The 27372-nt window shown below is 38.2% G+C and overlaps 1 protein-coding gene across 8 annotated transcripts in view; it reads left to right on the forward strand.

The window, feature by feature from the left end:
- The window catches only part of CAMK2D (calcium/calmodulin dependent protein kinase II delta), a gene marked incomplete at its 3' end in the record, with an annotated part of 288766 nt that extends 276202 nt beyond the window's left edge, over positions 1-12564 (forward strand). For 3 of the 8 annotated variants that reach the window (XM_082611545.1, XM_082611541.1, XM_082611542.1), the window contains 5 exons: positions 898-973; positions 5118-5212; positions 7160-7388; positions 9252-9347; positions 10509-12564. In XM_082611545.1, coding sequence (XP_082467671.1) covers positions 898-973; positions 5118-5212; positions 7160-7388; positions 9252-9318 — 467 coding nt within the window. Of the gene's footprint in view, positions 1-897; positions 974-5117; positions 5213-7159; positions 7393-7810; positions 7858-9251; positions 9348-10508 lie in introns of those variants that run through there. The other 5 variants (XM_082611546.1, XM_082611544.1, XM_082611547.1 and 2 more) reach the window with 3 other exon arrangements.
- Between the last annotated feature and the right edge of the window lie 14808 nt (positions 12565-27372).

Raw genomic sequence — 27372 nt, forward strand, 5'->3', positions numbered from 1 at the left:
GGAGCTTTTAATTTAACTAGGAAGACATTACACAGTAAACCAAGTTTAGTAACAATTTAAAACAATAAGTTAACTGAAAAAGTTGTCATGGTATATAGCATATGCTTAATTGCCAAATGAATAATACAAGGTAGGCTTTCCAAAAAGGGAAAGAACACTTGAGGCAGATGAAGTAGGTAGGATTTGAGCCAAGCCAACTATTAATTATTTTACTGCTTATGGGCTAGAAATAGAAACAAATCATGTTTGTTGTCAGAGTTGACAGCCATACGGCGGGACTTCCATCTCCATCCACAGCATTGATTCATACCTTATTTTTCAGATTTACAGTTTATGGAAGGCCATTTATCTAAATATGATGGCAATTACAGCATTAGCATCCTCTTTTGTAGGGTTAGTTGAGCTGAACAATAAAAAAATGCAAATAATTAAAGTTAAATTTCTCAATGCAAGATGTCAGCTATGCTGTGAAGATGGAATAAAATAATACAAAAATGTTCATAAACTCAATCATGTTGGTAAAGGTAATAAGAACTACTTTTTAAAAATATAGCCTTGACCTTCTGGGTGACTGTTGTTTTCTAACAAAGGGAGAGCAGCAGTGCTTCCCCAACGTGAACATGCTTACCTGAGGGTCCTAGTAAAATACAGATTCTGAATCTGTAGGTCTGGAGTAGGACCTGAGGATCTGTGTTTCTACCAGGCTCCCAGAAGAGGGACCTAATGTTGATCTGTGCGCTTTGAGCAGCAAGATTGTAGAGAGGATAACACCAAGCTTCTGAGAGGGATGTGTCTTAACTGGTAATACCCTGTTTAAGGAAAATAGCAGTACCATTAGAGTAATTTTATATGGTGTTTGCCCTTTATTCTCACCCAACTCTTTATCTTTGCCTTTAGCACGAAAGCAAGAGATTATCAAAGTTACTGAACAACTCATCGAAGCTATCAACAATGGGGACTTTGAAGCTTACACGTGAGTAGAGGCACATTTATTTTGCTTTCATGCATATGACAAAGTATTTTCTATATGAATGCATTCTTCAATGTACCTGACCCATGTATATTTAACACCAGGTTTCATACACCCACAATAGCTTCATTTCAACGTATAAATGACTCAAGTGCCTCTAGGAGAGAAATAAATGTAATTAAGATTTCAGAGAGAGAGAAGATGAGACTTCTGTTAGGAAGATTGGGGATTTCTTTGTAAGTGCACAGAAGCCTGACCCTCTGGCACCTCCATGTGAGAGAAGGCATTTCAGGCAGAGCAATCCATGAGAGCAAACACACAAGAAACAGGAAAGCACATAAATAGTGCACTTTGGCTTAAGAGATGTTTTTCCTCGCAGTTTTGCAGAGGTGAAGGGACAGAGAAAGAGATTAGGAGGCAACGTCTGGCAGCCTTTTCCCCTCCAGCCAGCACAGCTCAACTTTATCTTCATCTCTTTTAGGGCTTTGCCTCTTAGATAAAATTTTATTTGAAGAAAGGTTTCTAATGTTAAATTTAAAGTTTACCATAGGTATTAAAGGAAGTCACTTTGATCAAATAAAAGTAAAGCTTTCAAATAGGGCGTGAAGGCTTATTGTGCAAAGAACGTGGGTCAATAAGTTAGCTGTTTGGGTGGAGAAAAAATCAGTTCTTAACTTTCCCCTTATACCATACTAGTGAGGTCCTCTTGAATGAAAGTGTTAAATACAGAAAAGAGTTTGATCTTTGGTTGGAAAGATCTAAGTTTAAAAGCAGGGGAAGTCATTGAAATGAAAAAGTGAAATGATTAGGCTACCTAAATGGATGAAACTTAATATACTTTAATTTTTTTAAAGCCAAAATAAAACAGACAAAAAAAACCCCAGAAAAATATTTGTAAAATGTGTCAAAAGTTAATTTAGATTGAGAAGATAAGGTTGAAAAGTGGAAAAATAGGTAAAGGAACTGAGCTATTAGCAAAAGAGGAAATATAAATGACAAGTAAACTAATGAAACATGTTGATGTCCACTAATTGTGTGCAAATCTGAATATAGGAGGGTTTCTGCCGATCAAATCAGCAGGGATAAAAACTCCGCTGATCACCAAAGGAGCACAGATACTGCAGGACAGTAGTGACTTTTCCCACCACCTGATGGAGTATAAATGGGGACAGACTTTCAGAGTGGTGGTGACAGCAGGGGTTTGGGTCGCAGTTATATACCAGGAAGTGTTTCCAAAGGTTCAAATCACTGCTTTAACCCTATGTTCCTAGTTATAAAAATTTAACATGGACGTGAATTTTGAATTTAAAACAGGGACAAAAAGTGTGAGCAAAGATATTTATGGAATCAATATTCAAAATAGTGAAAAATTATAAACAGCTCATATGTCCAACATTATGGTAACATTAATTAATATGTGGTGTGTTTGGTACCGTGGATACTTATGCAGAATTTCTAGCGATCTGGCAAAATGCTTATGAGTATTCATTGAAGATAAAGCAGGATATAAACGTGTGTGTACAATTATTCCAACTTCATAACAGAAAATATAAAAATAGAATGAAATATGACAAATTGGTTTTTAAAAGGAAAAAAGATATTGCCTCTGGGAGATGAAACTGTGTGTTTTGTTTTTTTATTTCCTGCTTCTTTCCAAGTTTTATATAATAAGAAGATATTTTTTATCATCAGTTACAAATAGATAGCCAAATATAAAATATGGAAGAGAGTAACTGAATATAAGAACTAAATTAAATCCAGGACTGCTTCTTATAAATTAAATTAATGTGTGTGCAAATACATACAAACACAAGTATATACATATATATGTATTTGTATTTATCAATTCTTTAACAGGACCTAATAAAAGTATACTTAGAATGAAAGAAATAGTAAGAAATGGAGTTTAAAAGCACACTGTTTCTTGTCAGAGAATTAAACAGTTGAACAGCTGTTAAAGAGCTGTTTAGAATTCTGTGCCGTAAGACCTGTTCCCTTTTATTCTTTTTGCTGATATAACTTTGTTAGACCCATATGATTCTTCAAATATAATATACTTAGGGTATAAATCTTTTGGAATAACATTCCCCTGCAGATTGTTAGAGTGTGTTTTGTTGTTGGTGTTAGCCAGGAAAAAGTGGCAAAATATAGCATTTCCTATATTCTCAGACACTTTAAAATAGGGTATTTTAAATAATGCAATTCCTTGGAATCATATCAGTTCACGCATTCCTTTGTCTGTAATCTGGCTTGATTTTGTACACTCAGACCCAGGGATAATCCAAGAGGACCTTCCATTTGGGAGCTTTTTGCATGGTAGAATGTATTGGTACAGTCCTGTCAGCTGGTCCTTAGAACACCTGTTCAGAGCATACACACCCACAGGTCAAGTGGCAGCTTTGTGAATCTTTTATTAATCCAAAGCCTGTGATAAGAGAGAGAGAGAGATACATACATACATTACTTACATAGAAGAAACATATGAGAGAGAGAAAGACCACATTAACAGGTTTTCAAGTATATTGACTCAATGGCTGGGTAAAAAGGTCCATCATCATACAGTGATTCTCAGGTGATTTTGGTGCTGATATAAAGTAGTAAAAAATTTTGATTCACTAATGTTGACAACCAAAAGTCATATTTATAGAGAAAGTAATAGCCCCTGGCAGAATAAAGTCCTGTTACCATGGGAACACTGTTTTTCCCGTTTTACTACTTAGAAAGAGATTATGTATATTTAACTTTGAGCTTTAATACCTGCCCACCAGGAAGTCTGAGGCAAAGTTTAAAATCCCCATCCACTCCCACCCCACCCGCAACTAAGGCTTTCTTTACCACAACAAATAACCACTGTGATTTTTTACTTTAAAAGTATTCTTAAAAAAAAAATCAGTTCCAAAACTCTGTGAACCATACGTTCAAGAACCTTAATGAGTGAGCCTTTTGAAACTTGCATTTCTGTTGAACAGTTAAAATATTTTACCTCCCAAATGGGCAATTTCCATACAAAATTAGATGTAGTCCCACCAAATTAATAAATGATCCAAAATTTTTCAGTATATATTCCTTTTATCTAACTTTGTGAACTACTAATTCTTCAAATCCAGATTTTACAGCACCTTCTGTGAGAAGCCTAAGCTGATCACCACAGGCCCAAGGAAATATTTTCTCCTCTGTTTCCATGGGACTTATATACATACCCAGTCCCAGTGCTCACCATATCAAGCAACTACCCATCATTCCCCAACCATACTCTGCCATTGTACTTGCTGCCCTCCTCTGCCTACCCCCTTCCACACACCTGGAAAACTCCTACTCATTCCGGAAAGCCCAGCTCAACTTTCCTTTCTCACATATAGGTCATCTGGTTTTTGAGCACTTTGTATTTATTTCCATTCCAGTATTAATTGTTGTGTTATAATTGTTTGTTTCAAAGAATATCTGCTACATAGTAGGTGTTTAACAATTCTTTGTTGAATAAATAAATTTTTCCAAGAAAGCCCATCGGCTTTCTCTGAATATTTAAAATAGTATATTTTTTTCTTGAATTGCATTTCTAGGATTAAAAAGAAAACTAATGTGCATTTGAATCTCTCATTAATTTTATTTTAAGTCAATTAAGCTTGTTAATTAAAGTTTACTTAAGTCTGTCAGACATTGCCAGAAAGTGTAGGATAAGACACCTGCCTTCAAATCAATCATATATACGTTTGATATGAATGTAGATGGTGTCAAAAATTATTCTGAAAGTATTTAATTTCAGAGCCAAAGTTGATTTTATAGGACTTGGAGAGCATTTAAAAAATAATAAACTTATAACTAAAATACTAGGGAATTAGAAAAACTGGGGAAAGCCTAGAGAGTTCACCTTGGAAATTGAAAAGTAGACATTTTAAAAAAGGAAACTTCCTAAAGTGTGATAGATTCTCGCCTGCTGGAGCTGGTTTTATTGTCCTGCCCCCGTCTGAGGTCTCTGCAATATTCCTTTTTAGGGTCTGCTCCTCAAACCACCTTGCCAAGCCCTGTGATAGAAATTTTATATTTGTAGTGTTTTTTTTAAAAAACTCCTTCATTGGCTGATAAATAAGAATAGATATGTGTGAAACAACGAAATACATTAACTCATTTATTATTTTTTTTCCTACAGGAAAATCTGTGACCCAGGCCTTACTGCTTTTGAACCTGAAGCTTTGGGTAATTTAGTAGAAGGGATGGACTTTCATCGATTCTACTTTGAGAATGGTACATTTATTCTATATTTAATATCATGCCTTTTCCAAATTCTCTCTGAATTTCTCCCAAATTTACAGATTCTTTGGCTCTTTGCTGCAATGAGAGTTTTTACCTTAGTCCAGCATTTTGCATCGTATTTTAAAATTTTTGTATTTGAAATTGAAAAACATGACAGCCTTAAGAGTTTTGGTATGTTTTGAAAAGTATCTAAGTTTATATAAAAGTGATGTTGATTGAATATACCCCATAGAAGTCCCAGTGAATGTATAATATAAGCTGTCAAATTAGTGACCAAAAATTGTTGAATTTTTCATAAAACATCGTTTTATGAAAATGGTTTTCATAAAACATTGTATATGAAAAGATAAAAGAAACCACAGCATGCCAGAATATTTGACATAGAGGAGGGCTTTCAAGCATAATTAGTGCTCCTTTTCAAGGTAAAATATAAATGAAGATGGGTAATCAGATAAATATTTCAGTTCCAATTACAAGAATTTTAATGGCCTCAGGGGAAAGAGAAAGTGACAAAACAAACTCCTGCAGAATTGCTTCAGGTCACCAAGAAAAGCGTAAGCCAGAAGTTCCTTTTCCTCACACCTAATGACATTAGGTATCATGTTGTGTTTGCATGATGCAGGGAGGGAATTCACCTTTTGCAGTGAGATTTTGATGAATTAAAGAGGAACTGTAGTAATGATTAGGATAATCAAGCTCACGTCCAGTAATTATAAGCACTGAAAATGTCTGCCTTGGCATGGATTTTTACATTTAATGAATTGCTTTGTCTTATATGCATTATATAATGCATATAATGCATATAATATAATGTCTTATAGACATTTGCAAGCAAAGATAATTATGTGGTAAATTGGCCTTAACAAAGCTTCAGTAAATGTTCTCTTGTTCTCTCTGTTCCATCCCGCACTGTGATTGACAGCATCTCATAATGTTTTTCTTCAGTTGACTGTCAATTGACACCATCTCACCTGTAGTAAAAAAATAATTAACCATTAATATTTTAACTTACCTCAACATAACACTGTACATCATTACTTTCCATAAATACATATTCTTCATAATAGGATATTCTTTTTTACATGACTGTAGCACTAAGTAATTTATTCAGATCTTTTCTGAAAATGGAGGATGTGTTTGGATAACAGGTAAAACAGTTCTACCTCTTTCAGTGATCTAAGAGAGTAGCATCATCAATCAATTATCTGCACTAAATCTTCATATCTCTTAGTCATTGAATAACTAGAATAAATAGCTATTGTCAAAACAACAAAGGCTGGAGCCTAGTGAGGGCTTGCTCAACCAAAGAAGACAGCTAGAAAATCAGAATCAGGCTATATGGCCAACACTAAATTTTGGGTTTTTACTGGATGACCACAGCTGGAGTAACATAGAATGGATGCTACTAAATAAAGGAGCCACAGGATGAGATGGGGAAACAGATTCACACTATGGCCAGACTGTTTAGGAGACAGCAGTCTCCATGCTTGATATGTTCCCCTTGTCCCATGTACTTCACCAACTAACAAAAAAATGAACAAGCCCACAGGATACCCTGTCAACTGCCCCAGTGGTTCCTTCATTAGAAAGACAGGAACTGCTCCGTGTACCTGGGCCAGCCCTTCTCCATCTCTATTCATATTATGGCTTGTTGCTAACCACTTCCCAATATAAATAAATATGTCTCTCCAGCTTTCTCACTCAAAGTTTTCAGAGTGGCATACGATTTAACTACAAAGGGAGTCAAAGAGAATAATGACTGTATTTACTTCTGCTCTTTTTCTTTATACTTTGCACAGTACCAGGCATTCAATTAATGCAAAGAATTAATAGTTGAATGAATGGCATTCTATTTATTGGTCCCAACTGAAGTTATTATTGGTTTTGGTTTACTTTACATAGAAACTAAATTCTCTTTTCCATGTTGTTCTCTTTCAGCTTTGTCCAAAAGCAATAAACCAATCCACACTATTATCCTGAACCCCCATGTACATCTGGTAGGCGATGATGCTGCCTGCATAGCATACATTAGGCTCACACAGTACATGGATGGCAGCGGAATGCCAAAAACAATGCAGTCAGAAGAGACACGTGTGTGGCACCGCCGGGATGGAAAGTGGCAGAATGTTCATTTTCATCGCTCGGGGTCGCGAACAGTACCCATCAAGTAAATATTTCCAGGCTGTCAGCTTCTTTGTTAATATACCCCTGGTCAGCGTCTTTTACTTATTCCATTGTTAATAGCATGGCATCTGTTATTTAATGCTAGTGGTCATTTAGTGGTCAGTTACACTGGTGGGAATTAATGTTTCATGAGAAGCAGTCTGTAATTATCCAGAAAGATCAGACTAGCCTTTTGTGGGTTGAAACTTGCCCTAGAAAGTACACAATAGTTTTAGATAGCAATTAGAGGATACCCTATTAAGCTGATTTCTCTTATGGTTAAATCAGGGAGAATTCATGTAATAAGGTAAACTATTTATGACTTCATTGTCACAATTGGCAGAGGAAGGGGAAAAATTAGGGGAAAAAGTTTCTAAAATGACCAATACAGTTGACCCTCCTTATCCATAGTTTCCTTACTCACAGATTCAACCAGCCTCAGATTAAAAATGTTCAGGGGTGGAGAAATTCCAGTAAGTTTCAAAAAGCACAACTTAAATTTGTCTTGCAGGGAACTATTTACATAGCATTTACATTGTGTTAGGTATTATAAGTAAACTAGAGGTTACTTAAAGTATATGGGAGGATGTGTGTAGGTTATATGAAATACTGTGCCATTTTATATAAGGAACTTGGGAATCTGCAAATTTTGATACACTTGGGGGTTCTGAAACCAATCCCCCACACACATACTGTGGGGAGACTATAATAGCAGGAGCTTCATTTCATAGATTTTTTTCTACTGGTGCTCAATTACAAATATTAGGATAAATTTATGAAATACAGCATTTAAAATGCAAGTATTAGGTATTTCAGCATCTTTCTCACTACACCACTCTACCTCAGATGTCATGTTTGCTCTTCCAATCAATAATTAGACATATTTATTGCACATCACATAGGTGCTTAACTTGTGCCAGGTAAAATGCAAGATGAAAGATGTTGCCCTTAAGGAACTTATATTCTGGTTTAGAAAGCAACTTATCACCAGTACCAAAGAAAAAACTAAAATAAAGTTTATAATCAACTTCAGTGTAGAAGTGAATGAATGACCAATGTAGCAAACTGTTTATAACAGTTTGGAAGTATACTGTATATAAAAGATAGAATTTTGAACAAGGTCTTGAGGAGTGGAATTTGGAGAAATGGAAGGATAGAAAGAACAAAAGGAAGATAGTCCAAGTTCAAGGAGCATCATGAGGAAAAGCACAGGGTCAGACGTTAGCTTCCTGTGGTAGAGGATTGTCAGTAAGGAAGGCTGGCTCTAGCTCGAGTCAAGGGAAATCATGGGAATTAAGGTTGCATCAGTAAAGTGGGGTGAGATGAGAACAAGAAGGGGTGTTCAGAATCAGTAGAAGTTCGGCCAACTGCTGATCTCATTCCAGATTCTCTCACCAGGATTACCTGTTAATATCTAGGGGGCATGGGATGGGGAATCAAGGCCACACAAACAGCCATTCAACTCACTCCAGAGAATCCATCAAAATGTCTTAGTTTAATAATGTCCCACCACAGTGGTTTTCAATGGCCTTCTCTATAGCCTTATTATGTATCACTGTTGGATTTGTAAAAAGTGGGTCAGTAAGGAAAAAAGAAAAAGGTTGAAATTCACTCCAAAAAAAAATAGCTAAGTAAGAGAAAGACAAAAAGATGTAACGATAATGAAGACAACTGTGTTTGTGCATTTCTGTGTTTTTTACTCCAAAGAGGTACAACACAAATTGCCAGTTAATACAGAAGGGATTACATTCATTCAGTACTAGAAGGTTAGGTTTTTCTACAATTCCCTAAAGTGTTTATGGGATAGAGCCTATTTAAGAAAACTTCATTTTATGCCAGGTGGCTTAAATGGGGCTTCTCTTAATAGGCCATCTTGTATTCCAATTGGGAAAGAAAACTTCTCAGGAAGCACCTCTTTGTGGCAAAACATCTAAGGCCTGAAAACCCTTCATATGTGGGTCTTGTAAGTAACACCCTGCTCCATGATACTTTGTGATTGGAGCTAATGACTGAAAAGCTGCATGGCTGTTTTTCCTCCCTTTGAGGATATTTTCCTCACATTATTTCAGTGAAAACCATATTTGCATGAGCTCTTGAGTCTAACGTTTGGCACCATTGTGTAGCATAACCCATATTTTCAAGGTATTAAGATGCTGAGGAGACCCTACCTTCAGCATATGGATTGTGGCAGGTTTGGAATATCCTGGAGTTCTCACATCAAAAGTCAATTCTATCTGGGTCAATTCAGACAACTCTCAATTATCCAGAATTAATTTATATCAGGCTCTAGGATGTTTTGGTGTCTTACTGTTGTTCAAGAGGTTACAGTTCCTGTTCTGTGCTTGGCTAAGGTTAATACGTAGATTAATTTGCCTTGCCTGACTGAGTATAATGGTATTTGACCACGAGGAGGAAGTCAAGCTGAAATTTAAAACTCACAAAGTGAGTAATTCCAGAGGATAATTGAAAGTTGACTGTAATTCAATTCATGCCTGCATTGTTATTTCCTAAAATTTGCTTCTTACCTTGGATTAGAAGAATTCAGATATGTGTGGTACTGTTGTGAATTTTTTCCCCATTCAAAGCACTGAACCTTGTCAGACCTTGGAAGAAGTAGTGCTCCCAGCTGTTGGTTTAAAGAAAGAAGACCTCCAATTTAATAAGAACAATCATGTTTTCCCTTCTTTTGAGGCTGTAAAATTGACTTCTAGGTTTGATTTCCAGCAGAGTCTAAGAATAATGACAGAAGCTAGAGGATGAATTTGAACTTTTAGTCTCTTTCAACCAAATAATGCTATTCATTTATTAATTTGTCTGGTAAACATGAATGCTTGAACTGTATGTTTAGATTTAATCATGTGATTGCAGCCTGGGTCCCTGTCTATTTTTAGCTTAGCTCGGTGTGGACAAATTGACAGATTAAAGTAGAAGATCCATATTAATTGCTTAACATTGTGCATTTTCTCTTTTAATGACTGCAAGCAAAGATCTCTTATACATAGTATTTTCAATCTATTACTTAACTGCTGAGTTATGAAATCGTAGCCTAGCCTAATCTTTGGCAAAGCAATTTGGTGATACTTTGTAAAACAGTTTAATTTATGTCTCCCCTCTCTCCTTTCAGCTAAGTATCAACAGTGCCACTTCTGCATTCTCTGTTCTCACCTGGATGGTAACCCTGGGCCGTCCTCTCCTCCTCTTCATGCATGTTTCTGAGTGCATGAAGTTGTGAAGGTCCTACGTGTAATGCATATGTGATGCATCATCTTGTCATATATTCCTTCCTATACATTGTTTACACTTCAACTATGGAGATGTTCCATGCAAACTTCAATCACTGTTGGCAAACAATAGGGGGAGGTCAGACAAAAAAAATTCCACAATACTCCAAGTACAAACCTACTCATCTAGTTTCTCTGCTTATGCCAAGACTTAACAGACTTCAAAATTATCGTTCTTTGAATGACAGTTTGTAACAGAAATGTAAGTTTTTAAAAACTCTTTGCTGTTCATCTGTTTTAGCTTTTTTGTTTAACAAAAAAAGGCAAAAGAAATTACCTTCAGTTTCCTGGTGTGATCCTGGTTGAAATGGATGATTTTTCACTGAAAGCTGTGTTGCTGTTTAACAATTAAAGGGGTTGATATGTGGGCAGAATCACTTATGAATGTGGAAGCGAGAATCGGTGGGTTTGCTACTACCTAAAGTCATGTCTTTTTTGGTCAAACTGTGTAAACTGGAAAAACTCACATCATTGACGAGTTTGATCACTTTAAGGTATACTTGCACTGTTCTGGTGAAATTTGCTGAATTGAATTTTTTGTTCCTTTCTCAAACCTATGCTCTTTTTTCTTCATTTTCTCCTATTTCTTTATTACTTTTGTTTGCTTCCTTTATATTTTTCTGTTTTTCGTTCTTTTTTCTCTTTTTGTCTAGTAGTGTGAGAAAAGTGGAATTTGCATAATGAAGGTAAAATGCAAACTGAGGCCTAAACTAGTGCTTTGTTCATCTTCTGGGCCCATAAAAACGATGTCAAGGATTTCAAAAGTTTGTAATTCTGCTCCAGTTGGGACGTAGGGATCCTAACTATGTTGGAGGTATTAGAATTGTTTAAACTTATAATAAAAGCAAGTAGGTTCCTACTGTACCTGCACCACGTCTTACTGATTGGTGCAGTTGCCAGGAGGGTACCAAGCTGGTCGTCAATCAGGATTTTGTGCAAAGGCACTTCCTTCTGCCTTGCATCACTGTGTCATCACTGGCTAGTTTTCTGAAGTTAGAGAGGCCTGCAGTTGTTTTCCATTCTCCTTAGTGTTTGTTTTGAACTCTGTCTCTGTGACTTGTGCTTTTGTAGCTTCGCTCATGTGTCAGAGTAACATTATCTTCCTGCGAGGAGTTAGCATTTTCCTATTTAAGAAAAGGGGGGGGGGGTGGGAGGGATTGTCCCTGTTTTCTCTGTGCTTCTCATTTCTCCTTTGTTTATTCAATTCCTGTGGGGCTTTTTCTCCTCCCTGAAATGCTTTATAGTGCATGGTATCTTCATCAACGTTATTTTAACAATAGTAATTCACAATCCTCAGAAGCCTATTTTTAAAGCAGAAGCAAAAAATAAACAAAAAAATCAACCCTCCCTCTTTTCTCTCATTTCACCTTTCTGTGTTGATTACTAATCACTTTAGATATTGTTGCTAGTGGATGTATGGTAGATGGATTGAAGCTTTTCTGATAATTATTACACGATTTAAAACAATATATATTTAAAATAAAATAAATATATACAGTAAATGTATTGGGCCATGTTAACCTGCCAATGAGATCTGTGAAAAAGTAATGGCCTCATTTTTCCCTTTTTAATTTCTTTTACCTTTTTGTGCAGCAGTTATACGTGGCATACATGTATTTTTTAAAAAAAAAAATAGGTATAGAGTGTTTTTTTTTTTTTTACACTTTTAGCATGTGGTGTTGAAGTATTACTGTAGATCAAGTTTGTCTTCCACACTAAGACGTGAGGAAATTGTGATTTGTTCTCTCCACCACAATTAAATTACACATTTATTAATTATCTTCTCTCATTTTGAAACACTGCAGTTTACCGTGGGACACTGTATATATTTCTTGCCATAATGGTAAATGACTGATTGATATATTTAAGAGTTAATAAATTTGTGATTTCTGCTGACAATGTGTCCATTTTTATTTCTTAAGAGGTACTGTATTTATTTATGCATGTGTGACACTGGCTAGTGCCAATGGCACTATATGGTCTCATTAGTCCATAATTTACCTTTGACATAAAGATGAAGCTACTGAGCTGAGCTTCCTTCTAAGAATGTACTTGGTGATGATAATGACAAGTTTACTTACTGTGTGCACAAAATCTGTCTCTCCTAGGGAAATTTTTTCTGAGAACAAAGCAGTTAAAATAAGAGTCCTAAAAATTTCTAAATGTGCCTTCCACTCCATCCTTCTCATGGCTGCTAGCTAGATTCCATTTTTAACCCAAACCTGACCCTATAATACTTTTGTGTTATCATCTCCAACATACAGGCAAGTGCCTCATCTCCCGCTACTCCTCAACTTGAACTTGAGTGTATTAAAAGCACCACACGTTTATGTTTCTAGAATATTCTTCCCCTATTTCTTCAACCTAATTCTTACTCATTCCTTGAAATTCAATTTAGACTATCATCCCCTCCAGCAAACCTCCCTAGACCATGCTCTAAGCTCGCTCGCTCTCTCTCTCTCTCTCTCTCTCTCTCTCTCTCATTACTGGCATAATAATTTGTGTTCACCTCTTCCACCAACCACATTGTTTTGGAAATACATCTTTGTGTGTTCTCTACTGGAGTAATGCCTCTCTAGGCAAGAACTGTGTGTTTGTATCCGTGGCTCCATATAAGGGCCAGGAAGGGAGACGTTGTTAGTAGTTGCTGAACTGTGGCCAAACCATAAATGGGAAACTCACAGTGCAATCGGAGTCCTGGGTTTATTGTTCGGTTCTGTCGTTGTTGTCTTTGACACTCTGAGCAATTTGCCTCTTCCCTCTGAACCTTCATTTTCGTGTTTATAAAATGAGAAGAAAAAAAAAAAATAAGCATATTGTGAAGGTTAGAGATAATAGGTACAGAGTACCTAGAATACTATTTGGTGGAAAATATTCAATGGTAGCATCTCTAACTGTTCTAATCACTGATAGTAATACTCCCAATGTTCTAGTTATTCCTTACTCAGAAGCGTATAGAACTCTTATTTTGATATGAGCTGCCCTGTTTACGTAGATTTACTGATATTGGTAAGGATATACTCATATTCAAATGTCTCAGCAGCAAAATGAGGAATAGCAAGGTAGTAATCTAGCCGAAAGTAGGGAAAATGAAATGGAGTAAATCAGTATGTTCTAGGGAAATTCAAAGAATCTTAGCCTACAGTAACTGAAATTTTGAATCTCTGTAAATAAAAACTATATATAATTTAAGGGTGAACACAGAAAGCACAACCTTTGAGTGATTTCATTAAATAAAATTCTACTGACTTCTACAAATGTTTGTTTCCATGGTTTCCTTTGTCAGATGAAAGTGAGAATATATATTTATTTTTAAAAAAAAAAAAAAGAAAGAGAGAGGGCTTCCCTGGTGGCGCAGTGGCTGAGAGTCTGCCTGCCGATGCAGGGGACACGGGTTCGTGCCCTGGTCCGGGAAGATCCCACATGCTGCGGAGCGGCTGGGCCCATGAGCCATGGCCGCTGAACTTGCGCGTCCGGAGCCTGTGCTCCACAACAGGAGAGGCCACAACAGTGAGAGGCCCGCATACCACAAAAAAAAAAAAAAAAAAAAAGATAATGACTATCAGCACACTAAACCATGTGTCCGTGATCAGAACAATAAGCAGTCATAAAACACCTTGGCCTGAGAGAGCAGCACGATGTATTTACGGTACTTCTGCTTTTCTGTCAAATAAAACAATTCTCAAAAGTAAGCTGAAATGTTCTCCTGAGGACCTGGCTTCTGACTTCACAGCAAGAAATAAAGCCATCTCTGCATCTCTGTCTACGCACCTGGCCTTCTCTCCCGTTGCTGTGGATAAATAGTTTGTGCACCTGGCAGAGGCCGACACTCTTCCCCCTCACACCTGATGGCAGGCATTGCAAGTCTCCCCGCCTCACCCCATCATCATAAATTGCTTCCTCTACACTAGACATCCCCACCAATGCCCCGTTTCTTTCCTTCATGTCCAGATTCCTTGAAAGGCCTGCACGTGCTTGCTGTCTGCCACCTCTCTCCTCCTGTCCCCTTAAGCCCACCCTCATGAATCCACAAAGCAGTTTTTCCCAAAGTTACTCATTCCAGGGACAAATTTTCAGTCTTCATTTTACCTGCTCTCTCAGCAGCATTTGACACAGCTTCCTGTCTCAATCTTGAAACATTTTTCTCTTGTCCTTCAGACAATACACTTGCCCAACTTTCTTCCTACCGTTCTAGATGCTTCTTCCCAATCTCTAACTGGTCCCTTTTCAAAAACCTGGTTTTTAAATTTTGGAACGCTTCTATTTTTTTCTATATTCACTCACTCCCAGGATAATTGCACCCAATCTCAATGACTTTAAATTATGTTAATGACTCTCAAATATGTCGTTATCTCCAGCCTGGATCACTCTCTTAAACTCCAAACATGTAGATCCAACTGCCTACCTAAAACCTACATTGCAGATCTACTAGGCATCCCCAAATGTCCAAAGCCGAGCTTTTAATCGTCTTGTGTCAAAACCTGCTCCCCTTACAGCTGTTTCCAAGAATTGACAATTTAATTCTTCCTCTGATCAGGCCAGAAATCTTGGTGTCTCTCTTAATTCCTCTATTTGAAATCCCGTCATTTTAACCTCCAAATTATAACCAGAATCTGACCACTTCTGACAATGGCTTCTGCTACCTCCCTTGGGCCAAATCACCATCGTGTTCTCTATACTGTTGGAATAGCCCCCTAATTGGATTCTCAGCTACTCTTATCTCTCTTCTGTTTACTCTTAATGTAGCAGCTAGAAATGAGCCTGTTCAAATAGAAGTCAAAGCATGTCACTTCTCTGCACAAAACCCTCCAGTAGTTCCCCTTATCACTCAGAGTGGCCTTCGAGGCTGGACCTGATACTGCTCCTTTACCTTTAACACTACCTCTGTGAACATGTTAGCATGCTCCCATCTCAGGGCCTTTGCAATTGTCTTTTCCTGTGTTGAAACACTCTTCCTCAGAGATCCAAGTGGCTGTCTCCTTCACTTACTTATTTGTTTGCAAAATTAGGTCACTTTCTCAGTAAAGCCTTCCCTGACCATCTTATTTAAGACTTCAAACCATCTTATCCGAGACTACAGACCTAACTCTCCTACAGGACACTTCATATCTTCCTTCCCCAATTTTTTTTTTTCTCCTTACAATGACTATTTAACATATGGTTTCTTCATTTTATCTATTATATGAGGGTGGAGATTTTTTTCTTTCTTGTTCGTGATATATTCCCAGCTAGTAGAACTGTGTTTGGAACATAGTAGGTACTTAATAATTTGTAGTTGAACAAATAAATTAATGAATTGCTCTCCTCTTTTACAGTTAGAAAAGCTGAGGCTCCCAGCCCATATATGAGTTGCCTCAGAGTAATGCCAAGGGTTGTGAACTGCCTACATCATAATTACTTGAAGAAAGAAAAAAAAAAACTTTAGTTAAAGAATAAACTTTCAGCATCAATGTACAAATTTGGAACTTTTTTAGGCTGCAAGGAACAGAAAACTGAATTCCAAATAGCTTAACAAGGAAAATGCATTATTTCACAGAACGAGAGATGGATGAATTAGTTCTAAGGTTGATAAACAATCTGGATAAACAACCTGAAAAATTCAGTGACAACAACATAAACATTTTCCAGCTTGCCCTTCCAAGGGTATAAACTTTATAATCCAGTTTAAAAGACCTCAAGGTCCCAAAATACATGACATGGTTTCTAGTGACACATCTGGACAGGACAACATCCAATGGAAGGTTGGATTGCTCTCTCTCTCCTCTACCTGCCACCCCTCACCCCCCAGCAAAGAAATATTTCTTAGATCACATACCTTACCCTGTTCAGCTTAGACTGATAAGGACCTGCCCCAGGGCTAGGGGTGGGCTACTTCCCCGTAGACTATGGGTGTCTACAGAAGGGAGGAGACCTGTACAGAGACTGGATCAAACATTCAAAAAGTTTAGGAACAAATATTGTCATATAACAAATACATTGGGAAGGTCCAAAAAAATCTTTGTTTTTATCGTCCCCTTTAAAGCTGCTATTCTATACATGTAATGAGAATGGTGAAAAAAGAAAAAGAAAATGAATTGTTATCTCCTCCAAACTCTACATCTCATCCACAGAAGCCTCTCTCTTGTGTTATATTCCTGATGTGCCCAGTGAATTCAGTGCTAGAGAATTCTCCCCCAACAGAACTCCTTAGGAGTAAGAAAGTTTAGTCATTTCACTCCACTGTAAGTTCTTCCAAGAACTCCAGTACCCAAAAAAGGGTCCACTTAAGCCCTCCAGACACCCTGCCCAAACTTCAGTGAAAAACTCGAAAAAAAAAAGTAAAAAACATTTGGTGCCTGAAACCACATTTAGTGATCAATTTCTTCAGTGCTGTTTTTCTTTTTTTTTTTTATCACTTTAAATAAGTAAAGTAGGAAAGTGGGATGTCGAGCCCGGGGAGTGTAACAACTAAGTACACATCAGAGGCCTTATTCACCATCCACCCACTGGATTCTGCTCCACAAAGTGAACAAAAGAACAGGCAGTTCATCTCTAGAACCTGTTCCTGCGGGGTCTGAAGCAACAGTTTGCTGGTGTGTGGGAAGAACTGATTTGTGATGACGTGGTGTTATGTGTACAATGCTCTTTTTGTATCACAGTCGCAAATATAGGTGACTCAGGCATCTTCCACTGAAGATGGGGTTGGTCACCAGTCTCTCTTCCAAAAGGCTTAATTCTCAGACTTTACCTTCCTCTCATATTTGCTCTTTGAATATATTCATAAGCACCTCTTCACCCCCAAACAAAAGAACTAGATTCCCTATTACTCAAACTATGAGGGAGGGGCTCCCTCTAGGGTGCAGGGCTAAGAGGACAAATTTGAAAAGTGACCACTGATCTCACGCTCCCACCTCCCTTCATTCAGTTTGTAAGAAAATTAGCTCATCCAGGGCTTCCCTTGTGGCGCAGTGGTTGAGAGTCCGCCTGTCGATGCAGGGGACGCGGGTTCGTGCCCCGGTCCGGGAAGATCCCACATGCCGCGGAGCTGCTGGGCCCGTGAGCCATGGCCACTGAGCCTGCGCATCCGGAGCCTGTGCACCACAACGGGAGAGGCCACAACAGTGAGGGGCCCGCGTACTGCCAAAAAAAAAAAAAAAATTAGCTCATCCACCTTGAGACCACTCTGCTAAAAGATGAAATGCTAAATATACACAGGCATAAGCTTACATATATATGAAGAGACAGGGAGAATGAAGCGCTTTGGGATGGCAAACAGGCACCAGGCTGGCAATTGAACGTGATGAGTGGGAAAGACAAAACAAAACTAAATGCCCTTACAGGCAGGAAACAAGAACAGAAGGAAACATTGACCAAATACCTACTCTGTCACAGGCTCAGTGATAAAAATTGTCCCAGGAGAGGGCCCCTTGCCAGGAGATGGCCGCTGTGGGTGTCTACCTTGTTCTTAAACTGGCTGTCCTGCTCTCTGACTCACGCTAAGGTCACCAAACTCCCTAAAATTTACACAGGTAAACATATCTCACATTCGGTAGACGTCAAGAAAGCGGTCTCTCACCACCCAATCTGTTACCATTCCCTAAGAGCCGTCCCCAGGGTTTGAGGCACGGAGGCTGCAGAAGCCTCCTTGCCTCATACTGTTTCCCCCTGAACAACGCAGGTCTGAAGAGCACGGATCCACTTACATGTGGATTTTTTTTCAGTAGTAAACATGACACCACTGCAGGATCCTGGCTGCTGGAATCCTCAGATGCAGAACTGCGGATATGGAGGAACCGTGTATAGGGGGAAAGCTGACTATAAATTATGCAAGGATTTTCGACTGCATGGAGAGTTAACATCCCTAACCCCCATGTTGTTCAAGGGTCAACTGTATAATGTTTCCTATATGATTTCTATGCTGATTCAATGATGCCACTTGGCAGGAAAGAAGGAAAAAGGGAGTTAAAAGATAGAGGGATAATGAAGCTCTAGATCCCAGCAGCCTGAAACCTCAAGTTTCTCTTTTGAGTTAATCCCACCTTTGTGCTCCACATTCACTCTTTTCTTCTTTTTTTTTTTTAACATATCTGTTAAAAACATGAATACACACACCCTCCCAAGAACAAATATTAATTCTTCCAAGACAGAAAGTGATAAAAGAAATTTTTACATATTGAGATATGGGGAAGTCATTCTGGCTTATACATGAGTTAACTTCAGTTTGATGCTAACTAAAACAGCCTGTTTGTGGCCTATCAAACATACACTGTACATCTGCTTTAATTATTAGAGAAAAAGACACAATGACCATAAGTAAAGAATATACATGTTGGACTTCCCTGGTGGAAGACTGGTTAAGAATCCACCTGTCAATGCAGGGGACATGGTTTCTGTCCCTGGTCCAGAAAGATCCCACATGCCACAGAGCAAACAAGCCCATGCACCACAACTACTGAGCCTGCACTCTAGAGCCCATGTGCCACAACTACTGAAGCCACACACCTAAAGCCTGTGCTCCGCAACAAGAAAAGCCACTACAATGAGAAGCCCGCGCACCACAACGAAGAGTAGCCGCTGCTTGCTAGAACTAGAGAAAGCCCATGCACAGAAGACCCAATGCAGCAAAAAATTAATAAATAAATAAGTAAATAAATAAATTTATTTCTTTAAAAAGTCCATGTTAAAAAACAAAGATTAAGTGCCTCTCTTCCTGGCATGCCAGTGCTGATTATCCTTTGATGATAATACTCCCTTCCCAGGTGAACGGCCATGCTAACTTGCTATGTACATGATGTACGTTTTTGGTTTTTTTTTGAAACTTTGAGAAAATGTAACCCTGATGTGGTTAGTGTTCGTTTCTTTGTTCTGACAAGATATAATACTGTGCTGAAAACTCTGCTACTCCAGAGCAGTTTCTCAGAGTAATCCGGGAAGTGGGCTTCCAAGCTAGTCCTCAAATAAAACTCTTTTCTATTCTTATTATAGATTGTTTACTGATTATTTTCATTGACAAAAGGAAACACATTGCTAGTTGCCTCATGATCACCAATAGCCTTTCTCATTCTTAATGGATTTGGTTTCTTTCCTACTTCTCCTCCAAGCTTACTAGAAAAATGACAGAGCCCTGTTACCTTTACTGATTATTTCATAAGAGAGGCTTGTAATGCTGAGGATCTTTTGTTTTTATCATTCTTCATCTACAGGAAGGAAAAACTCACTGTTCAGTTCTCCCAATTACAGACATAAAACAAAAATAAGATGATACTATATGTTCCCTTATATAAGTTTTTTTTTTTTTTTACTTGCTGGCATATAATAAACAAATTTCATTTCAATATGCTCCTATACCATTACTTTTAGTAACCTCATACTAAACTATTTACCCAAATGATATACCATTATTTATTTAACCAATTCTCTATTGGTGAACATGCATGTTTCTTTTTACTTTTATTCCATCAACAATAAGTCATGAACATCCTTGTAGCTAACTTTTTGCACAGATCCTTGATTATTTCCTTAGAGAAATTACCAGAGAAGAAAATACTGAGTCATCCATTTAATTTTAGCCTCACAAAAACAGTTATGATTTACAGGGAAGAAATAATCAGAGAGGAGAGGAAACAAGATGGCAGAGTAGAAGGATATGCTCTCACTCCCTCTTGTGAGAACACCAGCATCACAACTAGCTGCTGGACAATCATCAACAGGAAGACATGGGAACTCACCAAAAAAGATACCCCACATCCAAAGACAAAGGAGAAGCCACAATGAGAAGGTAGGAGGGGTGCAATCACAGTAAAATCAAACCCCATAACTGGTGTGTGGGTGACTCACAGACTGGAGAACACTTATACCACAGAAGTCCACCCACTGGAGTGAAGGTTCTGAGCCCCATGTCAGTCTTCACAACCTGGGGTTCTGGCAATGGGAGGAGGAATTCATAGAGAATCAGACTTTGAAGACTAGTGAGAATTGATTGCAGGACTTTGACAGGACTGGGGGAAACAGAGACTCCACTCTTGGAGGGCACACACAAAGTAGTGTGCATCGGGACCCAGCAGAAGAAGCAGTAACCTGAGGGGAGACTGAACCAGACCTACCTGCTAGTGTTGGAGGGTCTCCTGCAGAGGCGGGGTGTGGCTGTGGCTCACCATGGGGACAAGGACACTGGCAGAAGAAGTTCTGGAAAGTATTCCTTGGAGTGAGCCCTCCCAGAGTCTGTCATTAGCCCCACCAAAGAACCCAGGTAGACTCCACTGTTGAGTCACCCCAGGCAAAACAACCACCAGGAAGGGAACCCAGCCCCACCCATCAACAGTCAAGCAGATTAAAGTTTTACTGAGTTCTGCTCACTAGAGCAACAGTCAGCTCTACCCACCACCAGTCCCTCCCATCAGGAAACTTACACAAGCCTCTTAGATAGCCTCAACCAGAGGGCAGACAGCAGAAGCAAGAAGAACTACAACCCTGCAGCCTGTGGAACAAAAACCACATTCACAGAAAGATAGACAAGATGAAAAGGCAGAGGGCTATGTACCAGATGAAGAAACAAGATAAAACCCCAGAAAAACAACTAAGTGAAGTGGAGATAGGCAACCTTCCAGAAAAAGATTTCAGAATAAAGACAGTGATGATGATCCAGGACCTCAGATAAAGAATGGAGGCAAAGATCGAGAAGATGCAAGAAATGTTTAACAAATACATAGAAGAATTAAAGAACAAACAAACAGAGATGAACAATACAATAACTGAAATGAAAACTACACTAGAAGGAATCAATAGCAGAATAACTGAGGCAAAAGAACGGATAAGTGACCTGGAAGACAGAAAGGTGGAATTCACTGCCGTGGAACAGAATAAAGAAAAAAGAATGAAAAGAATGAAAAGAAATGAACACAGCCTAAGAGACTGCTGGGATAACATTAAATGCAACAATATTTGCATTATAGGGGCCCCAGAAGGAGAAGAGAGAGAGAAAGGACCAGAGAAAATATTTGAAGAGATTATATTCAAAAACTTCCCTAACAGGCTTCCCTGGTGGTGCAGTAGTTGAGAATCTGCCTGCTAATGAAGGGCACACGGGTTTGAGCCCTGGTCTGGGAGGATCCCACATGCCGCAGAGCAACTAGGCCCGTGAGCCACAACTACTGAGCCTGCACCTCTGGAGCCTGTGCTCCACAACAAGATTGGGCATGATAGTGAGAGGCCCGTGCATCGCAATGAAGAGTGGCCCCCACTTGCCACAACTAGAGAAAGCCTTCACACAGAAACGAAGACCCAACACAGCAAAAATAAACTAATTAATTAATAAAATCCTACCCCCAACATCCAAAAAAAATTTTTTTTAATTAAAAAAAAAAAACTTCCCTAACATGGGAAAGGAAATAGCCACACAAGTCCAGGAAGTGCAGCAAGTCCCATAGAGGATAAACCCATGGAGAAACATGCCGAGACACATAGCAATCAAATTGGTAAAAATTAAAGACAAAGAAAAATTATTGAGAGCAGCAATGGAAAAATGAAAAATAACATACAAGGGAATTCCCATAAGGTTAACAGCTGATTTCTCAGCAGAAACTCTACAAGCCAGAAGGGAGTGGCATGATATACTTAAAGTGCTGAAAGGGAAGAACCTACAACCAAGATTACTCTACCCAGCAAGGATCTCATTCAGATTCCATGGAGAAATCAAAAAAGCTTTACAGACAAGCAAAAGTTAAGAGAATTCAGCACCACCAAACCAGTTCTACAACAAATGCTAAAGGAAGTTTTCTAAGTGGGATACACGAGAAGAAAAGGATCTACAAAAACAAACCCAAAAGAATTTTAAAAATGGTCATAGGGACATAAATATCAATAATTACCTTAAACGTGAATGGATTAACTGCTCCAACCAAATGACACAGGCTTGCTAAATGGATACAAAAACAAGACCCATATATATGCTGTCTACAAGAGACCCACTTCAGACCTAGGGACACATACAGACTGAAAGTGAGGGGATGGAAAAAGATATTCCATGCAAATGGAAATCAAAAGAAAGCTGGAGTAGCTATACTCATATCAGATAAAATAGACTTTAAAATAAAGAATGTTAAAAGAGAAAAGGGGGGCTTCCCTGGTGGCGCAGTGGTTGAGCGTCCGCCTGCCAATGCCGGACACATGGGTTCGAGCCCTGGTCTGGGAAGATCCCACATGCCACGGAGCAGCTGGCCCCGTGAGCCACAATTACTGAGCCTGCGCGTCTGGAGCCTGTGCTCCGCAACAAGAGAGGCCGCGATAATGAGAGGCCCGCGCACCGCGATGAGGAGTGGCCCCCACTTGCCACAACTAGAGAAAGCCCTCTCACAGAAACGAAGACCCAACACAGCCATAAATTAAAAAAAAAAAAAAAAAAAAAAAGAGCTGGTGACACGTACGTGCGCCAAGACAGCGCGAATTGGAGAAAAAAAAAAAAAAAACCTCAATAGGTTACCAGAGTAATTCAAGGTAAACTACAAATAAAGGATAATTGAGACAGAATTAAAAAAAAAAATAAAAATAAAAAAATAAAAGAGAAAAGGAAGGACACTATATAATGATGAAGGGATCAATCCAAGAATAAGATATAACAACTATAAATATATATGCACCCAACATAGGAGCACCTCAATACATAAGGCAACTGCTAACAGCTCTAAAAGAGGAAATCGACAGTAACACAATAATAGTGGGGGACTTTAACACCTCACTTACACCAATGGACAGATCATCCAAAATGAAAATTAATAAGGAAACACAAGCTTTAAATGACACAATAGACCAGATAGATTTAATTGATATTTATAAGACATTCCATCCAAAACCATAAGATTACACTTTCTTCTCAAGTGTGCATGGAACATTCTCCAGGATTGATCACAAGTTGGGTCACAAATCATGCCTCAATAAATTTAAGAAATTTGAAATCATATCAAGCATCTTTTCTGACCACAATGCTATGAGATTAGAAATGGAATTACAGGGAAAAAAACATAAATAACAGAAACACATGGAGGCTAAACAATACGTTACTAAACCACCAAGAGATCACTGAAGAAATCAAAGAGGAAATCAAAAAATACCTAGAGACAAATGACAATGAAAACATGATGATCCAAAACCTATGGGATGCAGCAAAAGCAATTCTAAGGAAGTTTATAGCTATACAAGCCTATCTCAAGAAACAAGAAAAATCTCAAGTAAACAATCTAAACTTACACCTAAAGCAACGAGAGAAAGAAGAACAAACAAAACCCAAAGATAGTAGAAGGAAAAAAATCATAAAGATCAGAGCAGAAATAAATGAAATAGAAACAAAGAAAACAATAACAAAGATCAATAAAACTAAAAACTAATTCTTTGAGAAGATAAACAAAACTGATAAACCATTAGCCAGACTCATCAAGAAAAAGAGGGAGAGGACTCAAATCAATAAAATTAGAAACGAAAAAGGAGAAGTTACAACAGACACGGCAGAAATACAAAGCACCCAAAGGGACTACTACAAACAGCTCTATGCCAACAACATGGACAACCTGGAAGAAACGGACAAATTCCTAGAAAGATATAAACTTCCAAGACTGAACCAGGATGAAATAGAAAATATGAACACACCAATCACAAGGAACGAGATTGAAACTGTGATTTAAAATCTTCCAACAAAAAAAGTCAAGGACCAGATGGCTTCACACGTGTATTCTATCAAACATTTAGAGAAGAGTTAACACCCATCATTCTCAAACTCTTCCAAAAAATTGCAGAGGAAGGAACACTCCCAATTTCATCCTATGAGGCAACCATCACCCTGATATGAAAACCAGACAAAGTTACTACAAAAAAAGAGAATTACAGACCAATATCACTGATGAATATAGATGCAAAAATCCTCAACAAAATACTAGCAAACAGAATCCAACAACACATTAAAAGGATCATACACCATGATCAAGTGGGATTTATCCCAGGGATGCAAGGATTCTTCAATATATGCAAATCAATCAATGTGATACACCATATTAACAAATTGAAGAATTAGAACTATATGATCATCTCAATAGATGCAGAAAAAGCTTTTGACAAAATTCAACACTAATTTATGATAAAAACTCTCCGGCAAGTGGGCATAGAGGGAACCTACCTCGATGTAATAAAGACCATATACAACAAACCCATAGCAAACATCATTCTCAATGGTGAAAAACTGAAAGCATTTCCTCTAAGATCAGGAATGAGACAAGAATGTCCACTCTCACCACTATTATTCAACATAGTTTTGGAAGTCCTAGCCACAGCAATCAGAGAAGAAAAAGAAATAAAATGAATACAAATTGGAAAAGAAGAAGTAAAACTGTCACTGTTTGCAGATGACATGATACTCTACACAAAGAATCCTAAAGATGCTACCAGAAAATGACTAGAGCTAATCAATGAATTTGGTAAAGTTGCAGGATACAAAATTAATGCACAGACACCTCTTGCATTCCTATACACTAATGATGAAAAATCTGAAAGAGAAATTATGGAAACACTCCCACTTACCATTACAACAAAAAGAATAAAATACCTAGGAATAAATCTACCTAAGGAGAAAAAAGACCTGTATGCAGAAAACTGTAAGACACTGATGAAAGAAACTAAAGATGATACCAACAGATGGAGAGATATACCATGTTCTTGGATTGGAAGAATCAATATTGTGAAAATGACTATACTACCCAAAGCAATCTACAGATTCAATGCAATCCCTATCAAGTTACCAATGGCATTTTTTATGGCACTAGAACAAATCATGTTAAAATCTGTATGGAGACACAAAAGAGCCCGAAAAGCTAAAGCAGTGTTGAGGGAAAAAAAATGGAGCTGGAGGAATCAGACTCCCTGACTTCAGACTATACCACAAAGCTACAGTAATCAAGACAATATGGTACTGGCACAAAAACAGAAACATAGATCAATGGAACAAGATAGAAAGCCCAGAGATAAACCCACACACCTATGGTCAACGAATCTATGACAAAGGAGGCAAGGATATACAATGGAGAAAAGACAGTCTCTTCAATAAGTAGTGCTCGGCAAACTGGACAGCTACATGTAAAAGAATGAAATTAGAACACTCCCTAACACCATACACAAAAATAAACTCAAAATGGATTCGAGACCTAAATTTAAGACCAGACATTATAAAACTCTTAGAGGAAAACATAGGCAGAACACTCTATGACATAAATCACATCAAGATCCTTTCTGACCCACCGCCTAGAGTAATGGAAATAAAAAACAAAAATAAACAAATGGGACCTAATGAAACTTCAAAGCTTTTGCACAGCAAAGGAAATCATAAACAAGATGAAAAGACAGCCCTCAGAATGGGAGAAAGTATTTGCAAAGGAATCAATGGACAAAGGATTCATATCCAAAATATATAAACAGCTCATGCAGCTCAATATTAAAGAAACAAACAACCCAATCCAAAAATGGGCAGAAGACCTAAATAGACGTTTCTCCAAAGAAGACATACAGATGGCCAAAAAGCATATGAAAAGCTGCTCAACATCACTAATTATTAGAGAAATGTAAATCAAAACTACAATGAGGTATCATCTCACACCAGTTAGAATGGGCATCATCAGAAAATCTACAAACAACAAATGCTGGAGAGGATGTGGAGAAAAGGGAACCCTCTTGCACTATTGGTGGGAATGTAAATTGATACAGCCACTATGGAGAACAGTATGGAGTCTCCTTAAAAAACTAAAAATAGAATTACCATATGATCCAGCAATCCCACTACTGGGAAAACCCAGAGAAAACCATAATTCAAAAAGACACATGCACCGCAATGTTCATTGCAGCACTATTTACAATAGCCAGGTCATGGAAGCAACCTAAATCCCCATCAACAGATGAATGGATAAAGAAGTTGTGGTACATATATACAATGGAATATTACTCAGCCATAAAAAGGAACGAAATTGGGCCTCCCTGGTGGCGCAGTGGTTGAGAGTCCGCCTGCCGATGCAGGGGATACGGGTTCGTGCCCCGGTCTGGGAGGATCCCATATGCCGCGGAGCGGCTGGGCCCGTGAGCCATGGCCGCTGGGCCTGCGCATCCGGAGCCTGTGCTCCGCAACGGGAGAGGCCACAACAGTGAGAGGCCCGCATACAGCAAAAAGAAAAAAAAAAAAAAGGAACGAAATTGAATCATTTGTTGAGACTTGGATGGACCCAGAGACTGTCGTACAGAGCGAAGTAAGTCAGAAAAACAAATATCGTATATTAACGCATGTATGTGGAAACTAGAAAAATGGTACAGATGAACTGGTTTGCAGGGCAGAAGTTGAGACACAGATGTAGAGAACAAATGGGGGGAAACTGCAGAGGGGTGAGGATGGTGGTGTGCTGAATTGAGCGATTGGGATTGACATGTATACACTGATGTGTATAAAATTGATGACTAATAGAACCTGCAGTATAAAAACACAAACAAACAAAAGCAATTAATACTAAACTTTCTTTGGGTTATTTGTAAGGAAATATATTAATATAAATGTTTCAGACATTGCATGAAATTTCTAAAAATCGTATATGTTCTGGTATAATGTTACAAGTCATAATTCTAGTTATTATTTTAAAATGTATATCTCAGAAATAAATAAATTTCCTTGTCAATTACATTACTATGAACTTTCATCAAATCTTTAACCAT

This window comes from Mesoplodon mirus, assembly GCF_964341445.2.
Source record: "Mesoplodon mirus genome assembly, chromosome: 2".
In the NCBI taxonomy this organism is placed as follows: Eukaryota; Metazoa; Chordata; class Mammalia; order Artiodactyla; family Ziphiidae; genus Mesoplodon; species Mesoplodon mirus.